The sequence below is a fragment of the Entelurus aequoreus genome, linkage group LG03, assembly GCF_033978785.1.
Source record: "Entelurus aequoreus isolate RoL-2023_Sb linkage group LG03, RoL_Eaeq_v1.1, whole genome shotgun sequence".
In the NCBI taxonomy this organism is placed as follows: Eukaryota; Metazoa; Chordata; class Actinopteri; order Syngnathiformes; family Syngnathidae; genus Entelurus; species Entelurus aequoreus.
Window position 1 is genome coordinate 61,016,259 of NC_084733.1, and position 23,388 is coordinate 61,039,646.

General features: G+C 38.2%; 1 protein-coding gene across 2 annotated transcripts in view; it reads left to right on the top strand.

Moving 5' to 3' along the window:
• Positions 1-3,828: 3,828 nt before the first annotated feature.
• Positions 3,829-23,388, top strand: part of disp1 (dispatched homolog 1 (Drosophila)) — a 71,203-nt gene continuing 51,643 nt past the window's right edge. The window contains exons 1-4 of one of the 2 annotated variants that reach the window (XM_062042351.1): positions 3,829-4,036; positions 17,340-17,799; positions 20,538-20,567; positions 21,941-22,064. In XM_062042351.1, coding sequence (XP_061898335.1) covers positions 17,378-17,799; positions 20,538-20,567; positions 21,941-22,064 — 576 coding nt within the window. In that variant the 5' untranslated portion in view covers positions 3,829-4,036; positions 17,340-17,377. Of the gene's footprint in view, positions 4,037-17,339; positions 17,800-20,537; positions 20,568-21,940; positions 22,065-23,388 lie in introns of those variants that run through there. The other variant, XM_062042353.1, reaches the window with a different exon arrangement.

The following is a 23,388-nucleotide window of genomic DNA, read 5'->3' on the forward strand; positions in this document are numbered from 1 at the left end:
CGGGGTTTAACCAAGGGGTGGGACCTTTGACACACTCTATTATGTCTAGCTCAGTCAGCTCCTTTATTTTATTCTCTACAGCCTCTCTGAGGTTGTATGGTATGCGCCTGAGAGGCTGTGCCACTGGCTTGACTTTTGGGTCTATGTATAGGCTGAGCTGTTTGGTTTTTAATTTTCCTACACCCTTAAAGACCTTTGGGTATTGTTGCCTGAGGGTGCCTTTGATGTCTGTAACTACAGATACATTCTCACCTATTTTCAGCACCCCTAGTTTCATGGCTGTCTTTCTCCCCAGTAGTGGTTCACCATTACCCTTGATTACAATGAACTCTGCCTGTTCAGATCTGTCACCGATGGTGATTTCACACTCAAACATCCCCTTAATTGGCAGTGGTTCACTGGATGAGTATGGGTACAAATTCCTCTGCTCTTTTGGCACATAAGAATTACATTTGATATTTTCTGCTTTTAGTTTTTCCCATACATTTGTTCCCATCACATTGCTCTTAGCACCAGAATCAACCAGCATTTCCACCTTAACTCCCCCCACACAAAATGTAAGTTTCTCTGACATGTCATCCTCTTTCACATTGAATGCAAACTCACTGTCATGTTCTACCTCCAGATTGTTCACATTTTGATTTCTTGATCCTCTTGAACGGCACATTTTGGCGTAGTGGTCCTTCCCGTTGCATTTGTGACATGTCTGTCCACGTGCAGGGCATTTGGGATCTTTTGCCATGTGATCAGCGCATCCACATCTGAAGCACTTCCTCTCCGAAGTGGCGCCTTCTTCTTTTTCCGCTGTTTTCCCTCTAGGTGTAGAGTATTTCCCTCCTTTTTGAGCAACGCGATGCACAGCCTCTGTGTCCCTCCCGTAGACTGTAGGTTCCCTCTTTTCCTCAGTTAGAGACATGGCTGCCATCTGTTCCTCGATCCTCTCACATTGTGAGGCTAATTCCAATGTGCGGGCAAGAGTCAACGTGTCCCCTTCCTCCAGTAGCTTTCTGCGCACATATGATGATGTACATTTATTCAGGATAGCGTCCCTTATCTGGTTGTCTGTGTCAGCCTGAAAGCCGCAATCCCTCGCAGTCCGTCTCAAACGTGTAGAAAACTGTTGCACCGTCTCACCTGTTTCCTGGCACAACTTGTGAAACGTCTGGCGGGCATATGCTGAGTTGACTTTGGGCACGAAGTAGGTGTTCAGCGCCGTGACTGTCTTCGCATAGTCAGTCACCTCCCCGGTGTCTGGTAGAGTTTGGAACACATCCTGGACGTCTGGTCCCGCCAGGTGTAAAAGTAGAGCTCTTCTCCTCTGCTTCACCACAGCCGTGGCGTCAGCATCAATAATCAGTCCTTTCCCATCAGCATATAATTCAAACGAAGTCAGCCAACGGGTCCATCTCGGCCCGAGCGTGGCTGGGTCCGTGTAACATGCGAACGTTTGAATCCCCGACTTGTCCATGTTGCTTGTTTAACTCCTTTTTAACGTCCAACTAAACAGTCTTCAAACGTCCACAATAATCCTCGTCGCCATTGTTGTGTGTCAATCTTACCACTGAATTGAATACACAAAGCTTCGTATCCTTTAGAATGTTTATTATTAACTACAGACCGACAGGGACATCACATTGCCGGCCGGCTCCGTCACATGTGTGTGGTGTTACATAACAACTGGTACCTTCAACAAATCCGTTTCCTGTTCCGGGTCATGTGACCAGATGGATAACCAATACATGACATATTGTGTCTATTTATTTAAGTTATTTTTAAAAAACTTGGTTAAAAGATTTTAGTGTGTGTGTAGTACTTTTTCAGCACAATACCACAATAATAATGATTACAATGATCATTTTGGCCAAAAATAACTTTATTTAGCCATTTTATTTATATGTTTGGTTGTGTATATGTGAGGGTGTCCCACTCCCGCTTTAGCAGAGACAGAACTTATTTATTGCTTGTGGTTGTGATTTTTATTCAAGTGCAACATTTTGCAGACGGAGTACATGTTATTTGTATTGTTTGTTGTATTTAACTTGGCATTTAAAAGAGTTTACATTTTTAGTTACAAAGTTCAGATATACAAGAAATACAAGTTAATTGCATTAGAAATGGTATGGTATTATTACTGTGTATTGTCATTACATCAGTGGTTCATTTGCTCTTTAAATAATAATGGCAATAATATTGTTTATCGGCAATTATGTGTAGATCAATATTTGGTCGAGCAAAATTTGTTATAGCCCAGTCATCTCCCAATGAAATATATAGGTGAAACTCCAAAAAATTGAATATGGGGCAAAGGTTTGTTTATATTTACAAGTTAAATATACATATGTCATCGGCTCACAACATCAACTCGAGATATTTCAGGCCTTCTTTTGATTTAAATTTGACAAATATTATTTATATAACCCTTAAACAATCAACCATAGTGTATTTATATAGCCCTTAATCAATCAACCAAAGTGTATTTATACAACCCTTAATCAACCAAAGTTTATTTATATAGCCCTTAATCAATCAACCCAAAGTTTATTTATATAACCCTTAATCAATCAATCAACGTTTATTTATATAACCCTTAATCAACCAAAGTTTATTTATACAGCCCTTAATCAATAAACCAAATGTATTTATATAACCCTTAATCAATCAAACAAAGTGTATTTATATAACCCTTAATCAACCAAAGTTTGTTTATATAACCATTAATCAATCAACCAAAGTTCATTTATATAACCCTTAATCAACCAAAGTTTATTTATATAACCCTTAATCAATCAAACAAAGTGTATTTATATAACCCTTAATCAATCAACCAAGATGTATTTATGTAGCCCTTAATCACAAATGTCTCAAAGGGCTGCACAAACCACAACGACATCCTCAGCTCAGATGTCACATCAGGGCAAGAAAAAACTTAACCCAATGGGAACATCCAGAAACCTTGGAAGGGACAACATTCTTCCACGCCAAACTCATCCACATATTCCTTATGGATGTGTTTTTTATTGATTTTCATTGAAGGGGGACCAAAAAGTGTGGCCGATACTACACACTTTGTCGTCTATTTGATACAAATCAAGACAAGGCAAGTAACTGATACTGTTACCAACACTTTGTATTGCAGTATCATTAGTAGACATGTTGTGGTTTTGCCTTTCATTTCTTCACAAAACAATCACATTTAGAAGCAAATCCCAAAATCATGTCAATCATAAATAAATTCCTATCAATATGTCAGCTCTTTGAAATATACAATTACAATGCACTTAAATGATATGTAGAATATATTTATATTATTTATATGTTATATATTATATATATAATATATTATATATATCATATTATTTATTATTATTCTTGTCTATTGTGAGCGAACTGTGGTGCTGAATTTCCCCCAGGGATCAATAAAGTACTTTCTATTCTATTCTATTCTATTCTATTCTATTCTATTCTATTCTATTCTATTCTATTCTATTCTACAATGAATGTGGTTGTTGTGTTGCTGCACTCTACCCTGAAAGTAATCTGATACCATGTCCTTACAGTAAATACAGAAAGTAATCTGATACCATGTACTTACAGTAAATACAGAAAGTAATCTGATACCATGTCATTACAGTAAATAAAGAAAGTAATCTGATACTATGTCCCTACAGTAGATACATTACATGGATAGTGTCGCTGATATTATAGAATATAATAATAATAATTGTAATACTAATAATAATACATGCATCATGAGTAAGCGGTAAGCTGCTGTTTGGCAGTGAGAGGGTTAAAGCCGACGCGTGACGTCATGTCCTGCCAGTGAGTTGTGGTCCTGGCAGGTACAGCCCGCCTCCTTCCTGCACAGAAAAGAAACATTCAGTGACGGACATGCTTGGGACTTTCTCGGTTGTTAGTTTGATTCCGTGCTTAGTGCTCCAGAGGACTAGTTCTTGCTGTCCTTCTTGGGTTTGCTGCGAGTCTGCGTTCGGACGCCGCGTGTTATTCGAACACCGAACACACAACGTAACCACGCACGGTAAGAAACGGTTGCTTTTGTTTCTTCCTCTTTTTCTCTACTTTGCCTGCTTCAATGATAATATATGTGCACTTATATGCTACACTTGCTGTTGTTTTATGCTATACTCTGTGTACCTTCATGGTATTGTGTTAGTATCTGTGAGACATGATGGTGCTGTGTGTGTACTTTTATGTTACAGTGTGTGTACGTTTAAGACATGGTGGTACAGTGTGTGTGTGTGTGTGTGTGTGTGTGTGTGTGTGTGTGTGTGTGTATCTTTAAGACAGGATGGTACTTTGTGTGTAGTTCTATGGTACTGTGTGTACGTTTAAGACATGGTGGTACAGTGTGTGTGTGTGTGTATCTAAGACAGGATGGTACTTTGTGTGTAGTTCTATGGTACAGTGTGTGTATGTTTAAGACATGGTGGTACAGTGTATGTATCTGTAAGACATGGTGCTGTGTGTGTACTTTTAAGACATGATGGTGCAGTGTGTGTAGTTTTATGATGCAATGTGTGTACTTTTAAGACGTGATGGTGCTGTGTGTGTAGTATTATGGTACAGTGTGTGTACAATTAAGACATGGTGGTGCAGTGTGTGTACTTTTATGGTACAATGTGTGTATCTGTAAGACATGATGGTGCTGTGTTTGTAGTTTTATGGTACAGTGCGTGTACGTTTAAGACATGGTGGTACACTGGGTGTACTTTTATGGTAAGTGTGTGTATCTGTAAGACATGATGGTACTGTGTTTGTACTTTTGTGGTACAGTGTGTGTGTGTGTGTGTGTGTGTGTGTGTATCTAAGACAGGATGGCACAGTATGTGCATATTTTTAAGACATGATGGTGCACTGTGTGTAGTTTTATGGTACAGCGTGTGTAGTTTTATGGTACAGTGTGTGTAGTTTTATGGTACAGTGGGTGTACTTTTGTGGTACAGCGTGTGTAGTTTTATGGTACAGCGCGTGTAGTTTTATGGTACAGTGTGTGTACTTTTGTTGTACAGCGTATGTAGTTTTATGGTACAGTGTGTGTACTTTTGTGGTTCAGTGTGTGTATATTTAGGACATGATGGTACAGTGTGTGTAGTTTTATGGTACATTGTGTGTATCCTTACAATGATTGTACAGTGTGTGTACTTTTATGGCACAGTGTGTGTATCTTAAAGACATGATAGCGCTGTGTGTAGTTTTATGATGCAATGTGTGTACTTTTAAGACATGATGGTGCTGTGTGTGCAGTTTATGGTACAGTGTGTGTACAATTAAGACATGGTGGTGCAGTGTGTGTACTTTTATGGTACAATGTGTGTATCTGTAAGACATGATGGTGCTGTGTTTGTGTTTTATGGTATAGTGCGTGTACGTTTAAGGCATGGTGGTACACTGGGTGTACTTTTATGGTAAGTGTGTGTATCTGTAAGACATGATAGTACTGTGTTTGTACTTTTATGGTACAGTACGTGTGTGTGTGTGTGTGTATCTTTAAGACAGGATGGCACAGTATGTGCATATTTTTAAGACATGATGGTGCACTGCGTATAGTTTTATGGTACAGCGTGTGTAGTTTTATGGTACAGTGTGTGTAGTTTAATAGTACAGCGTGTGTACTTTTGTGGTTCAGTGTGTGTATATTTAGGACATGATGGTACAGTGTGTGTAGTTTTATGGTACATTGTGTGTATCCTTACGATGATTGTACAGTGTGTGTACTTTTATGGCACAGTGTGTGTATCTGTAAGACATGATGGTACTGTGTGTGTATCTTAAAGACATGATAGCGCTGTGTGTAGTTTTATGATGCAATGTGTGTACTTTTAAGACGTGATGGTGCTGTGTGTGCAGTATTATGGTACAGTGTGTGTACAATTAAGACATGGTGGTGCAGTTTGTGTACTTTTATGGTACAATGTGTGTATCTGTAAGACATGATGGTGCTGTGTTTGTGTTTTATGGTACAGTGCGTGTACGTTTAAGACATGGTGGTACACTGGGTGTACTTTTATGGTTAGTGTGTGTATCTGTAAGACATGATAGTACTGTGTTTGTACTTTTATGGTACAGTACGTGTGTGTGTGTATCTTTAAGACAGGATGGCTCAGTATGTGCATATTTTTAAGACATGATGGTGCACTGTGTGTAGTTTTATGGTACAGCGTGTGTAGTTTTATGGTACAGTGTGTGTAGTTTAAAGGTACAGCGTGTGTACTTTTGTGGTTCAGTGTGTGTATATTTAGGACATGATGGTACAGTGTGTGTAGTTTTATGGTACATTGTGTGTATCCTTACGATGATTGTACAGTGTGTGTACTTTTATGGCACAGTGTGTGTATCTGTAAGACATGAGGGTGCAGTGTGGAGATTTATGGTACAGTGTGTGTACTTTTATTATACAGTTTGTGTATCTGTAAGACATGATGGTACTGTGTGTGTACTTTTATTACATGATGGTGCAGTGTGTTTTTTATGGTACAGTGTGTGTACTTTTACAACATGATGGTGCAGTGTGTGTAGTTATATGGTACAGTGTGTGTACTTTTATGGTACAGTGTGTGTATCTGTAAGACATGATGGTACTGTGTGTGTACCTTTATGAGATGATGGTGCAGTGTGTGTATTTTTATGGTACAGTGTGTGTACTTTTATGGTAGTGTGTGCATCTTTAAGACAGGATGGTACAGTGTTTGTATCTTTAAAACCTGATGGTACTTTGTGTGTAGTTTTATGGGACAGTTTGTACTTTTAAGACATGATGGTGTAGTGTGTGTAGTTTTATGGTGGAGTGTGTGTATCTTTAAGACAGGATGGTGCAGTGTGTGTATCTTTAAAACCTGATGGTACTTTGGGTGTAGTTTTATGGTACAGTGTGTGTACTTTTAAGACATGATGGTGCAGTGTGTGTAGTTTTATGGTAGAGTGTGTATATCTGTAAGACATGATGGTACTGTGTGTGTACTTTGATGACATGATGGTGCAGTGTGTGTACTTTTATGGTACAGTATGTGTATCTGTAAGACATGATGGTACTGTGTGTGTACTTTTATGGTACAGTGTTTGTGTATCTTTAAGACAGGATGGTACACTGTGTGTATCTTTAAGACCCGATGGTAGGGTGTGTGTACTTTTAAGACATGATAGTGCAGTGTATGTAGTTTTATGGTACAGTGTGTGTAGTTTTATGGTACAGTGTATGTACTTTTAAGACATGATGGTGGAGTGTGGGTAGTTTTATGGTACAGTGTGTCTATCTTCAATGGTACAGTGTGTGTACTTTTGTGGTTCAGTGTGTGTATATTTAAGACATTATGGTACAGTGTGTGGTTTTATGGTACAGTGTGTGTACTTTTAAGACATGATGGTACAGGGTGTATAGATGTATGGTACAGTGTCTGTATCTATACGATGATTGTACAGTGTGTGTACTTTTAAGACATGACGGTACAGTGTGTGTACTTGCATGTTACAGTGCGTACCTTTATGGTACAGTGTGCAGACCTTTATTGTACATTGTACATACTTTTATGGTACATTGTGTGTACTTCTACTAAATGATAGTACAGTGTGTGTACTTTTATGGTAGTGTGAGTACTTTTTGGTCTGTGCTACTGTATCATAGAAAAGGTCTCAGGAGGAATGTAAAGATTCTGGAAAAGTGATACAGCTATCAGTAGTTATTTTCCTCCAGTTTATGACATCCATATCACATCGACTTGTAATTATGATGAATCACATTCACTTGTAATTATGATAAATCAAGTACACTTGTAATTATGATAAATCACCTCCACTTGTAATTATGATAAATCACATTCACTTGTAATTATGATAAATCACATCCACTTGTAATGATGATGAATCACATCCACTTGTAATGATGATAAATCACATCCACTTGTAATTATGTTAAATCACATTCACTTGTAATTATGATAAATCACATTCACTTGTAATTATGATAAATCACATTCACTTGTAATTATAATAAATCACATCCACTTTAGGGCTGCAACAACTAATCGATTAAATCGATTAAAATCGATTATTAAAATAGTTGCAGATTAATTTAGTCATCGATTCGTTGGATCTATGCTATGCGCAGAGGTATTTTTATATATATTTTTTAATATTTATTTTTGTATTTATTATTATTATTATTTTTAATAAACCTTTATAAACTGCAACATTTACAAACAGCTGAGAAACAATAATCAAAATAAGCATGGTGCCAGTATGCTGTTTTTTTTCAATAAAATACTGGATAGGATAGAAATGTAGTTTGTCTCTTTTATCCGATTATTAATCAATTAATCAAAGTAATAATCGACAGATTAATCGATGATCAAATTAATCGTTAGTTGCAGCCCTAATCCACTTGTAATGATAACAAATCACATCCACTTGTAATTATGATAAATCACATTCACTTGTAATTATGATAAATCATGTCCACTTGTAATTATGAGTAATCACATCCACTTGTAATTATGATAAATAATGTCCACTTGTTATAATAATAAATCACTTCCACTTGTAATTATGATAAATCCCGTTCACTTGTAATTATGATAAATCACATCCACTTGTAATTAGGGCTGGGCCATATATCGAATATGCTCGTTATATCGCGGGTTTGTCTCTGTGCGATATAGAAAATGACTATATCGTGATATTCGAATAAACATTCTCACGCAGTTGCTTTTAGCTGCGGGCATTACACTACAGACGTTTCTCACTCTTTCTTGTCTGTCCTTCTCACAGAGACATAAAACAAGCGCACCTTCTTACATACGTCACATACTGTCACGCGTGCAACGCCATACGCTCTCGCGGAACAGAGAGGTAGCGGCATGGGTAACGTTAGCTGTGATGCTAGCGGAGCCGTGCGAGTGGTAATACGAGAGAAAGAAGGTGCCAATCTGGTAAAAATGAAAGAAGAATTAATTCCAAGAAAAACAGCACAGGATCCATCGTCTGGCGGTGGTTTGGCTTCAAGCGGGAAGATGTTGAACAGACAACAGAAATATGTCAAGTATGCGGCAGAAGCGTTGCTACAAAAAGTTGCAGCACTGCTAATGTGTAGCATCATTTTAAAAGTCACCCGCTAGAAAATAAGGAATGCTTGAAACTCCGCATGTCAACATCTAGGCCGGTGCCACACCCAGAAAATGCCCAAGCAACCATTTCCACATCAACACCGTATGAAAAAAATAGTCAACAACAGAAGGAGATAACGTCCGCAGTAACCTACCACATGGCGAAGGACATACACTATTTGATTTCCTATTATGCAGCAAATTTTTATTTGACAGTTATTCCAATATTTTGTGTGACATCATGCACAAAAGTGCACTTTATTTGTTTTAAACTATTGTAGTGGCGTTCTGTACAAAAAGTGCACTTTAATTTAGTGTTGTTTTGATATGTCATCTTAGTGACATCATGCACAAAAGTGCACTAATAGCTTGTTTTAAAATGTCTGACAATCTTGCACTTTATGTTTTGAAATGACATGAATGTTTGTGCCACTGCTTAATAACTGTTTAATAAATACAGTTTTGGTAAATTGACATAGTTGTGATTTCCCTCTCTGCATGAACGTTTACATTTGCATATATTAATGCAGTATGAACAAAAATGTTTTAATGTAGACACATGGACTCATCATACTGGTGTCATTATATGCATCAAGTGTTAATTCAAGGCTAAGGCAAAATATCCAGATATATATCGTCTATCGTGACATGGCCTAAAAATATCGAGATATTAATAAAAGGCCATATCGCCCAGCCCTACTTGTAATTATGATAAAGCTAGGTCTTTATTGTCATTGCACAAGTACAGCAAAACTTTGTTTTCAGCACAAACCCGTTCAAGATTAGACAAACAAACAGTGTACAGGGTTACAGAACAGGAACAAGGTTCCCTGTAAAAGTGTGGAAAAAGGTAAACGCTGGAGAAGGAAGAGAAAAAAAAATACAATCTAGACTGGGCTCCTAAGGGGGCCCAGTCTGGAGGGAGGGAAAAACCTCCATAGCAAAGCACGTATACATATTACAACCAGTGTTGTTTTCGTCGACGATGACGAAATCATTTCGTTGACGCCACTTTTTTTCATGACGATGACGAGACGGTGACGAGATAAACCTGTCTCTCTGATGACGAACACATGACGAGACGTGTGTGAGTTTTCGTTGACGAGACGAGAACGGACGAAAATGTTAGTGGGTACTCTGTCAGACGTTTAAAATGCATGACATTTCTGTTTATTGTGTGTAACGCAGGTGTCAAATTCATACCTTTTTGAATTTGACTGGTATGCTCTTGCCTGCTATTTACTCTTTGAGCGCTGTGCGTGCTTTCTGGTCACGTGACCGCCGCGGTCCAATTGGCTGGGCTTATAAGCCGGTACCAGGAAGTGGCCAATTCATTATTAGGGATGGGCGATACCACACTTTTAGGATTCAATACGATACCGATACCTTTTCTTGCATTTTCATCGATACCGATACCGATACCAATAATTTCTTATTGGCAATTTTTTGTCAGTCAAAAATATTATTACTATTGTTATTATTTAAGACAAATCACAAGACAAATACAGACCATTTATACCACATTTATTATGGTCAATATATAATAAAAGTAAAATTAAAATAAATAACATAAATATGAAAAATAAATTAAATATTATATATAATAATAACTATATATTATATATAATAATAATTAAATATTAGGGCTTTCCAATTAACAGTCAAATCCGAATTGCAAGAAGCTGCAGTTATTTTTTAAAGTTTGTGATATAATTAGCAATTAATGAAATATGAAATAGGCTAATGTTTTCGAAATGTAAGAAATCATGTTACAGATTAAAACCAAAATCACATTCAATCATATATTCAAGATTTTCTTGGAAAAAAATAAAACTGTAATGCAAAGATGAAGAATCTCCAAATTGTATCACTTTCTTATCTTGTTTTAAATACTCAAGCAATTTTCAACTAACAGTAAATTCCCCTGTGTGGAAATTATTTGAATTTAGGATAATCATTTAACCAAAAATATTCAGTAAACATTACTAAAAAAACCAAAACAATGCCTGTTTTAAGTCAACAATTGGACAACACTGGATATGCCTGGCTGCATCGCTGTCGGCTGGCTGTGTGTGTGTTGCACGTTGACGACGCTCATTCGCTGTCTCCTGTCACGTGACTGGGCCAGCTCTATACTCTGCCAGGTACAGGGGTGTCCCAGCACATAGTAAGTTAAGTAAGTCATCAAAAACATCTGAAAGTGATGCTTGCACCCCCCACACACCGTTTTTTGGTTTATATCGATACTTTTTTCAGAAAAGTGATGCCAAATGAGTAGCATGTGAGTATCGATATATCGATACCACAGGATCGATACGCACATCCCTATTCATTATGTGTGTGTTACTTTAGCAGCATGTATAGCCATGTTTACATTCAGTGACGGTGTGGTTATCTCTTTGTGAGTACGTTCTGTCAGCACGTAACTTGATATGTTAAACAGGTTGAGTTACTGCTATACGTAGAGTCTGCTAGCTTTAGCCTAAAAGCCACAAGTGACATTGTGCAGCCCCATTAAGGAATCAGGAATTAATGGATTATTTTATTACATGGTTTGCACAAATTAAAGAGAGTGGGGTTGTATGATATCTGTTGTAATTGCACTGGCAGACAGGGCCAAGTTGAGCATATGTGTTCCTCATCCATCACTCATATTTTGGGCATGTTTATGTTAATTGTACTTTAACAAATTCTGAGAAATAAAGCCACAATTGCTGAAGTAGAATGTTTTTGTTTTTTGGCTTTTTTGGAGTAATGAACTTTGATTCCACTGTTACCACTTTATCTGTGTGTAGTACACAATCCTTGGATCAGAAATTTGCTGTTGGGTGGAAACCTTATATGTCTAAAACCATTCCTTTATTGTTGTTATTTGTAAAAATAGCAGATCTGCAAGCTTACAATGGGTTGAACTTATAGATCTGCTGCTATTTTCACAACTTATGTGTGACACTGCCCAACAGCAATCTCCAATACTTATTGACCTAAATCAGGGGTCGGCAACCCGCGGCTCCGGAGCCGCATGCGGCTCCTTGACCACTCTGATGCGGCTCAGCTACATACATGCCGACCCCCCCGATTTTCCCAGGAGACTTATGGATCTCAGTGTCTCTCATAGATTACTCCCAGGGAAAAAATAATCCTATTTACACTCTAATTACTAAATAAAGGGCGTGCCCTAATTGCACTGCAGTAATTGTCCTCTATAGCATTTACATACAGCGTGCCAGTCCAGCCACATGTTGCATGTTGTTATTACTTGCACACACAGGAGACAGCAAAGCATACTTACTCATCAGCCACACAGTTTACACTGACGGTAGCCGTATCAAACAACTTTAACATTGTTACGTTACAAATATGCGCCACACTGTGAACCCACACCAAAAAAGAATGAAAAACACATTTCTGGAGAACATCCCACCGTAACACAACATAAACACAACACAACCATTACCCAGAATCCCATGCAGCCCTAACTCTTCCGGTCTACATTATACACCCCCGCTACCACCAAATCCCCCCACACATCAACCCCCCCACCCCCCCCTCTCCGTGCGTTGGTTGAGCGGAAGAGTTAGGGCTGCATGGGATTCTGGGTATTGGTACCGTCAGTGTAAGATGTGTGGCTGCTGAGGTTGTACGCCTTGCTGTCACATACGTGAGCAAGCTGAAATTGCATTCTACCTGTGGTCGAGCAGGTACACTGTTAGGGCAGACTGTAGAGGGCGCCAAATGCAGTGTCATCACGCTCTGATATTCGGGAGTCTCCCAGGAAAAATGAGAGGGTTGGCAAGTATGACGCTATCAAGCGCCATTCATTACAAACTCGCGGGCTGCACTAACATCAAATTTCCACATTAAAGTGCGTGCCGGTGCGTGTGTCGGAGACCCCTGGTTAACATAGCACAAAGCATTTAAGCTTTGTATGCGGTGTTTTTCATTTTAAATTTTAAATTTTTTTTGTGGCTCCCATTACTTTCTTTAATTTGTGAAACTTGCCAAAATGGCTCTTTGAGTGGTAAAGGTTGCCGACCCCTGACCTAAATTAATTTGTTAGAAGACTATACTTATATACTTATATTATACTTTCTATTCTTTTTTTTGGACTAAAACTAGACTAAAACCTTTTTGACTTTTCATCGACTAAAACTAGACTAAAACCCTTTTGAGTTTTCGTCGACTAAAACTGGACTAAAACTATCACATATAAAAGTGACTAAAATGTGACTAAAACTAATAAGCATTTTAGTCCAACAGACTAAGACTAAGACTAAATGTAAGATGGTTGTCAAAAACAACACTGATTACAACATACATCTCGAAATATCAAGCAACAGAGGGGAGGGAGTGGGGTCACGGTGGCAGGCTGCAGCTCTTCAGGCGCTGCCCATCCGTCCATCACCCCTAAGGGATTCGCGTCAAGGGCGTTGGATGGGGGTTGGGGTATGTGTGTGTGGCATATATTTTTGTGGATGCATGTGTGTGAGTATGCCTACCGCATGTCTCTGTTACGCGGCCTTGGTGTCGTACAGCCGATAGTCAGTCCAAAGTCAACAACAACAGGTGTGTGTCCATGAGAGACGAGAAGGGAGTTTGTTGTGTCTTCGACGCACTGTCCTTCGGGAGAGTCTCGAAGCCAGGGAAACAATCCAAGTTAGAATGTTTTGTATGCGAGTGAAAATAAAATTTGCTTTTCACTCTAAATTGTCTATGACTGATCTTCAAAATTCAGCCTGCAGGGCAGACAGTCTGATGTTATCCAAATCACAAAAGTGTCCACAGTTCTTCCCGCATCCTCCAATCATTTGTGGCAGCTTTGGGGTACTTTGAAGACTGCCAGCAACTTCCAATTTGTAGACAAACCAGAGCAACGCTTACTCCAATCAGCAGATGTCCTGTTTTCATCCACCTATTCGGAATTATATCTTCACATCCTCGACTGAAAGGGTCGCCAGGCACGTGGCACTCCTTCTCCCAAGAGTCCGTCGTGTGTCCAGCAACAACCGCTCCGCCAAGACAAGCGGGTTCCTCCAAACCCAAGATCTTGTCAATTTCGTTGAGGCCAGTTAAGTAGTTCCAAAGTTTAGATTTGGAGAGCGGTGCAAAAAGAGGCAACAAGAAAGTTGAGACAAGACGAGACAAAGAAGCAAGCAGGAGAGATAAGGGAGAGGAAAGGGGAGCGTCCGCCCTCGATGAGTGCCAGTGAGAAAGTAAATCACGTTCACTTGTAATTATGATAAATCACGTTCACTTGTAATTATGATAAATCACGCTAACTCGTAATTATGATGAATCACATCCACTTGTAATTATGATGAATCACATCCACTTGTAATTATGATAAATCACGTTCACTTTTAATTATGATAAATCACATCCACTTGTAATTATGATAAATCACGTCCACTTGTAATTATAATAAATCACGTCCACTTGTAATTATGATGAATCACATTCACTTGTAATTATGATCAACCACATCCACTTGAAATTATGATATATCACGTTCACTTGTAATTGTGAGTAATCACGTTCACTTGTAATTATGATAAATCATATTCACTTGTATTTATGATAAACCACATCCACTTCTAATTTTGATAAATCACATTCACTTGTAATTATGACATTCATATTGACGTATGTTCATATTATTGTTTTATGTGTGCGTGCGTGCGTGTGTGTGTGCGTGCGAACAATACAAATAAAAAGCGTCAGTGATCAAGTGTAATGCTTAATGGTCCAGTTGTTGCGTTAAGAGACACACTGAACTGCAACACATTTTAGCAAGGTGTGTTTCGATGTCACGTTGCAAATGCGCCGCGATGGAGTAAAGTCAGACGGCGACTATACCATGAATTGATTAACGTGGACCCCGACTTAAACAAGTTGAAAAACTTATTCGGGTGTTACCATTTAGTGGTCAATTGTACGGAATATGTACTGTACTGTGCAATCTACTAATAAAAGTTTCAGTCAATCAATCAGACTACAGATCTGTCAGCGGATTTGATGTTGCGTCAAAGCAACTTCATGGATTATTGTTTTACTTGGATCGTTGGGTTATTATTACGAGTCTGTGGATTCATGGTTGGCTACGAGGAGGTGTTGCTTCCTCTTTTTAATTATTACAAGCTGATTTGTCAAAATGACCACGCTCTGCTGGATAAAAAAATACAGATAGCAGTACCGTTAGTCCAGAAGCTTGACGGTCCACGAGGACCGACCCAATTAGGAACCGGTACTAAAAAATACCAGTACTCTGTGTACATCCCGAGTTCTGGATCATAGTTGTTCTCAAAGTAATCGTCTCTCACAATGTCTGCTTGATTAGCATTGTTGTTGATGGGGAAGGGATCTGTGGTTCCTCCTCCTACGTCACAGATCACGTGACTGGCTTCTGCATTAACTCTCAGAATGTCTCAGGAATCTCCGTGAGATTGATCCTAATTTCATCATATCTATTAACTTGCCAACTTTGGAAGTGTTTTTGTGTCATAAATCAGATGTATATGATAATAGCTTCAATGTAGGGCAACTTGTTTTTACACTCTACTGGTAATTAAAGTATTCATCTCAATGTTGGAGATGATTTGCATGCAATGTGCAATGCTACATTTTGTTTAAGTATTTAATTCAAGACAGAAGTATTGCTTCACAGGGGAAGCTCTTTTAATTTAGTTGTTTGAAAATGATTGCACAAAAAGTACTATTTATATCTGGTCTAAAAAGAACAACATTATGCAAATTAGAATAAGCGTATGGTTGTGTTGTATGCAGCGTAAAATTGAAACTACTACTTTTAATCAAATAAAAAACTTGTTTGGAATATTCTCTGTCATTTGTATTGATTGGTTTCTTAAAAAAGTAGGGGAAAAAATCATAACACAATTTTTTTGTGGTAAAAAATCTTAGATTTTATTTTCAGGCTATATCGCCCAGGCCTACATTGAAGTATTATCTTGGTATTATTTGTTATTTCTTATAATTTTTTTTGGTATTATTTTATCTTGTCTAGAAGTTCTTAAAAAACATGTTTTTAATGTTTTGCTGGTATCTGCTTTTAGTGATAAGATACTCAGATAGTTCACACAGTCACCATGTTGGTTTGGTGGTCCACCTCGTTCTTTTACTTTCGTTCAAAAGTCACATGACCGAATACAACCGATATCGATATTGCTATCAATAAAATCCTAACAATACACATTCCTACATATACGTTTAATTTGTAGGATCTGTTGAGTTTGATCCCGCGACCCCGAAGGGAATAAGCGGTAGAAAATGGATGGATGGATGGATGTTGAGTTGGATCAATAAGAGAGTGTTTACAACAGGGGTCACCAACCTTTTTGAAACCAAGAGCTACTTCTTGGGTAGTGATTAATGCGAAGGGCTACCAGTTTGATACACACTTAAATAAATTGCCAGAAATAGCCAATTTGCTCAATTTACCTTTAACTCTGTTATTATTAATAATTAATGATATTTATCTTTGTGGAAACACTGATCATCTTAATGATTTCTCACAATAAATATATATAGAAACAGATAAATATCAATATGCAACACTTTATTTTTATATTTTCTCTAAGTGCACATTTTTCAAATTGAACATTTTCAAATGATCACTTCTAAGACAGTCTTGTGAAATCACAATATCCCATTTTAACTAGCTAGCCACTAACATTTTTTAACAAATCATGAATTACTTTGCACCACGTTTGTACAAATAATAACTCGTGTAAAATACAAAAGTCAACTCTCAAATTTGTAAATAATTCATGTCACACTTTGAACTGGACACCAAATCTGTTATGTTTCTTTGTCAGTTAGTGAAGACCAAGTCTTTAAAATATTTTCTTGGATTTTCAAATTCTATTTGAGTTTTGTCTCTCTTAGAATTAAAAATGTCGAGCCCAGATTGCTAGTAAATAAATAAAATTTAAAAAATAGAGGCAGCTATTTGAGCTATTTTTAGAACAGGCCAGCGGGCTACTCATCTGGTCCTTACGGGCTACCTGGTGCCCGCGGGCACCGCGTTGGTGACCCCTGGTTTACAATATTTCAATATTCATAAATAATAACCACGGTGCTTGTCAAAGCCGTCCTCAATTTCAGTAGATTCAGATGCAGTGTACACATCTTCATGCTTGACAGAAATGAAAGTCAAATATCTCAGGAACATGGATAACTTGTGTTTTTGTCTTTTTTCTTTCACCTCAGAGAAGTGAGTGTTCCAGGTAGGTCCACTGTAGAGGACAATGGCCCTAAGCGACGCCAGCCATGAAGGACGCGCTCCTGTCAGCGCCGACACCAACGCACCTTCAGCATGCAGCAAGAAGCAGGAAGTTGTCTCAGCGGCTTCCTGTGGAGAAGACCTTCCTGTCCACAAGACCAACGGACTAATCCAAAACGGTGGAGTTGGCCAACACAACGGCGCCCACAGGACGTGCCTCCTTGCCCCCCCCACCGAAGGACAGCAACTTCCTGTGACGGTGTCTTTAAGCGCGACCTCCACATGTGTCTGTCCGTCACACGTCTGCTGCCAGCAGTGTAGCTTGTGCTGCCCCCTCCTGGCCACTCATGCACCTGGCACGCCCAGCTGCTCGTGTTGCACTTACTCCCGCCGTGATCTGCACCACCATCAACACCTGCAGTGTCCACCACGTCCCGCTGGACTCACGTAAGTTCTGTTTTTTCACTTTTTCATGGTCAAAGTCTTCATTCACGTCCACCTGGACTGTAAAATGTTTTTTACCTGCTGCGTCCCAAACAACCGCTGACATTTGTCTTAAGGACATCGCCATGGCGCCCACCACCTCCTCATGGCTCTGCCAGAGCATGTTTGCTCCGCTGCCCTAGTTCTGCCTGCTGACGGCTAGCGTTCATCAGCTGGTGGGAGGAGCAATGGCAGGACTGAATTGACTTGTCTTTGGACTTTTCTTCATGGTGTGCACGAGTTTACTGAGTCGGGCGTTTTTCAGCATTCTTTTTGGTCCTTGAGTTTGACACATGTGACACATCAGGACTTCAAATCCAAGATGGCAGCGTGTGTGTGCTTGTTGAGTAATTAGTTTTTGTCTTCACTAGCTTTTATTTGATTAATGTTGAGTCTTTTTATTAAACAAATGTTTAAGTTTTGCCTTCTTTTTTTATTAATTTTACAAACATTTTGCTCGGAGGAGTGGGGACGCTTTTTGAGTCCGGTGTTTAGCTCACTGAGGCGTGCTGCTGCGACTGGCGGGGGGCGGGGCCTGTCCATCCAGGTCGGAACTTTTCCGTCCGGGGTCAGTTGATCATCTGCCGAGGCCTGCTGCTGCGGCCATAATCCCTGGTTTGGTCCAGTGTCGTGGCCTGCGTGCGTCTCCTGCCAATCTGTTGGGGACCGTCGCGTCGATCCATGTGCATGGCCTGGGAACGCTGGAGCTGAGTGCTGCTGTGGTGTCCCGAATCCGAGTCTGTTTTCCTCAGTAACCAGATGTTCCTGCGTGGTTGCTCTCGGCGTGTCTGCTGGGGCCACCGTGTTGCTACATCTGCCTGGACCGGCAAGTAAGGAAGGCGCTTCTTTCTTCTGGTTCTGGGAATTGTTTTTCCTGCTGTCTTGGACCGCGACTCGTCCTGATTTTGATGTGGATTTTCACTGTGCTGCTTCGTCGAGCTTCAGTTCAGTTCTTGATTACAGGTGACGTGATGCAACGTCATTGTCTACTTCAGGGTAAAAAAATATAAACTCTGATATTCCTGCTCTCTGCTTCATGTGAATCAACATGTTTTTTTTCTTTTTGGCTTTGCTCCACCCGTTGCAGAGCCATGGAAACTCTTATGAGCATCATGATCCTTAAGTCGCTTTAAAAAGGCACAAACGGGGAACATGACAGATACTGGCTTAACTGAAGAAATGACGTTACCTTGTTTGACCTTTTAGTCCTCATGGTTGGTGGTTATCTTTCTGTTGTTATCCAGTAATTCGACCTTGGGATGGACATATTCAATCAGCACCTTTATTAATGCTACTGAAAAAGAAATGTTTTATTGTTGTTTGCTCCTTTTGTCAGGAAATGTTCATTCTAACCTTGGTCCATATTTGAAGTGCTTGTGATTTTAAAGCTATATCTGGGCTTGGATTATTCACCTAAATTTTAGAAGTCTACTTCCTAAACTGGACCTAGTGAGGGTCTGGGCTAAACCTAGACATAGCACCGTAACTGCTGCTATCAAAGTTGTGAAGGATATTATTGAAGCATTGAATAGTAAAAAATATTGTGAAGCTCTATTTATCGACCATTTGATACAGTCGACTACCGTATTTTTTGGACTATAAACCGCAGTTTTTTTCATAGTTTGGGGTGCGACTTATACTCAGGAGCGACTTATGTGTGAAATTATTAACACATTACCGTAAAATATCAAATAATATTATTTAGCTCATTCACGTAAGAGACTAGACGTATAAGATTTCATCGGATTTAGCGATTAGGAGTGACAGATTGTTTGGTAAACGTACAGCATGTTCTATATGTTATAGTTATTTGAATGACTCTTACCATAATATGTTACGTTAACATACCAGGCACGTTCTCAGTTGGTTATTTATGCGTCATATAACGTACACTTATTCAGCCTGTTGTTCACTATTCTTTATTTATTTTAAATTGCCTTTCAAATGTCTATTCTTGGTGTTGGGTTTTATCAAATAAATTTCCCCAAAAAATGCGAGTTATATATGTTTTTTTCCTTCTTTATTATGCATTTTCGGCCGGTGCAACTTATACTCCGGAGCGACTTATACTCCGAAAAATACGGTATATCGTTCTGGCAGACAGACTGCACATAATTAGTCTATCTCTTCAGGCTGTAAAGTGGTTTTCTGATTACTTATCTGATAGAACCCAATGCGTCCAGTTTGCTGGGTCCTCCTCATCTTTCCTCCCTGTATTAAAGGGTGTACCGCTGGGTTCCATGTCAGGTCCGTTGTTGTTTTTTACTATGTGATAATGTGTCGGATGCCGCGTTCCACTTTTATGTAGAGGATGCGGTCATATATTGTTCATCCACCCCTGTTGTGCGAACCTTTGAGCTCCTGCAGTCAGCTTTTGATGTTGTTCAGTCCAAGCTGACTCGGCTGAAACTAGTGTTAAATGCGGAGAATTTTAAAGTGATGTTATTTTTAAATGGTAAATGACTGCCATTGAACATTCCAGAAAATATCAGCTGCTCATAAGGTTGAACTTGAAATGGTCACGACATTTAAGTACGTGTCGATTGTTATTGACGCGAACTTGTCTTTTAAATCACACATAGAAAAAGTTGTGGCTAAACTTGTAAATTGTAAATATACTATAAAGATTTTAACTAAGTATTTAATATTCGGCTTCTACTTTGACATCAAAATGTAACTTTTGTCTCTTTTTGTTTTTCCAGCCCCACTCGACCCTTTCGATTCCCGAAAAGGTAAGTCCTGTCACAAAGTGTCTCGATATTGATATTAATTTTATGGAATATATCAAATGCTTTATTTCTTCATGAGTCTGTCTTACATCCATCCACGTTATTTGTTGCTTCATGGGCAGTATTTAGTTTTTTTTGCACATATTATTATTATTATTTTTTTTAAATTAAAGACAATGTGCACTAAAGATGGAACAACTTATGAAAAAAATACCAAACTGTTTAGTTGATTTAACAGTTTGGTGTTATTTATTTGTATTAAAAATCAGTTTGTGTTGTTGAAGCTTTATTTTGTCAAAGTTGTAGACGTTGCAACAGAAAAACAAGAGGGACAAGCGGTAGAAAATGGATGGATTGGTATTTATTATAAAATGTTAATAATCAATTTGTGTTGTTGAAGCTTTTATGTTATCAAAGTTGTAGACATGGCAACAGAAATAATTTATATATTTATTATGAAATGTTAATAATCAGTGTTGTTGCAGATTTTATGTTGTCAAAGTTGTAAACATTGCAACAGAAATGATTTATTATTATATATTATAATATGGTAATCATCAGTTTGTTGTTGGCAACAGAAAATAGTTATTGTGATGTATTATGTTTTTATTATTCATTCTGATGACTGCAGAAAGAAAGTCGAGCAGCAAAGCTAATCATTTTTTTTCTGAATCACAAAGTACAGAAGACTTCAAATAGGCTCCTCCTACTTTACAGAATTTTAACTCAATATTATATAATATATTAATATGCAATTTGGGCCCGAGCAGCGCAGGGGTGATGCAGAGCCCCGCAGGGGCTCTATTGAAATTGCTGTTTGTTTTCTTCTATACGTTTGGATGCCTTTTTGAGTTCCTTAACATCAATCAATCAATGTTTATTTATATAGCCCTAAATCACAAGTGTTTCAAAGGGCTGCACAAGCCACAACGACATCCTCGGTACAGAGCCAAACATGCACGAAAATCTCCATATTTTGCAGGCATGTCAAGTATGGCAAAAAATGTCATATTAAAATTCAAAATTGGCTCCCTTGCGCCACCTCTTCATACAAAATTAATTATGACAGAACAATTCCTACATCATTCATACAGAATTAATAAAGACAAAATAGTTCATACATTGTTGTGTACAATATTCATACACAGAAATAATAATGACAAAATCTTCCATACATTATTTGTACAGAATAAAGACAAACACATTCTTACATTTTGTACAATATTTGTAAATGAGTCACACATTATGTATACATTATTTATACAGAATTAATAAAGACAAAATATTTCATACATTATTTTGTACAGTATTTTTACATTACTCATACATTATTGTAATAAAGATGACAAAAATGTATTTAATATTGATGTTTGCAGTTATTCTGAGCTGATCGCTGATTGGCCGGTGGTGGTTCTGGGCGTGTGCACACTTCTGATTGTCGTGTGCGCACTGGTTGGAGTTCTGGTTCCTGACCTGCCCGATTTCTCGGACCCTCTTCTGGTGAGTCCACACCTCACTCACAGTATTAATACGCTCACAAAAGTTTTTAATCACACCATTATCAACAACACAAAAATGATCAACACAACACAAAAATGATCAACACAACACAAAAGTTATCAACATAACACAAGTTATCAACACAACACAAAAGTTATGAACAACACCAACATTATTAACATAACACAAAAGATACCAACAACACAAAAGTTATCAACACAAAGATTATGAACACAACACAAAAGTTCTGAACATAACACAAAAGTTATCAACAACACTAATGTTAACATAACACAAAAGTTATTAATAACACAAAAGTTCTGAACATAACACAAAAGTCATCAACAACACAAAAGTTCTGAACATAACACAAACATTAATAACCAAGAGTTGTGAACATATAAATAAACATTGATTGATTGATTGATTGATAACACAAAAGTCATTCGGAACACAAAAGTTGTGAACATAACACAGAAGTTATTAGGAACACAAAATATTTGAACATAACACAAAAGTTATTGATAACAGACTTTGTGAATGTGATGTTTGTGTTTGCAATACGGTGATGTCTGTTAATTCATGTGTAATATTAATATGTACACATATAGAAAGTGAATTGTCGTAAGTAAAATTGAGTTCCAAGTACGACATACTCGGGATTTCCGCCATGTTTTTAAAAGTCTTAAATCTAGCAATTTGAATTTAAGGCCTTAAAAATTTTTTTTAATTATCCTAAAATCTCATAAACAATCTTAAAAACGGTTTTGAAAGGTCTATTAACATTACTTAAAAAATAAAAAAAAAGGACCATGCATAAACTTCAGTCTTGCTTTTAAATTGAATTTGAGGACGCTGTAACGTAACTACAAAACGGAACTAAAAGAGGCTACTTGTGCTGCCCAGTCAGAATTAATCAGCTACTGTGCGCGCACAAGTGTGTTGTTACAGCTTAGCATAGCAGCGGATAAAATTTACCCACAACCCACAGCAAAGTCCAATAACTTGCATAAGATGCGTAAGTGCAAGTCCAACCATTTGTGGCTCCAGAATCATCAATTTGATGTGTGCATGGATGGAAACGTATAAAGTGTTTCGGACCCAAAGAGAAGCGTTTGTAAACATTGCAGTGAATGACAGTAAATGGAATGAAAATGTAAAAGTCAAAAATCTCGGATAAGTCTGTTTCAAAAACACTTGCACAACTGTACAAGGATCAAGTCAACCCCCAAATGAGTGCATTGTGGGCATGTGGCGCCAACTGTCCAAGGAGATCAATATGAGATGTTAGTGAAATCATAATATTACATACAGTAAGTAGACA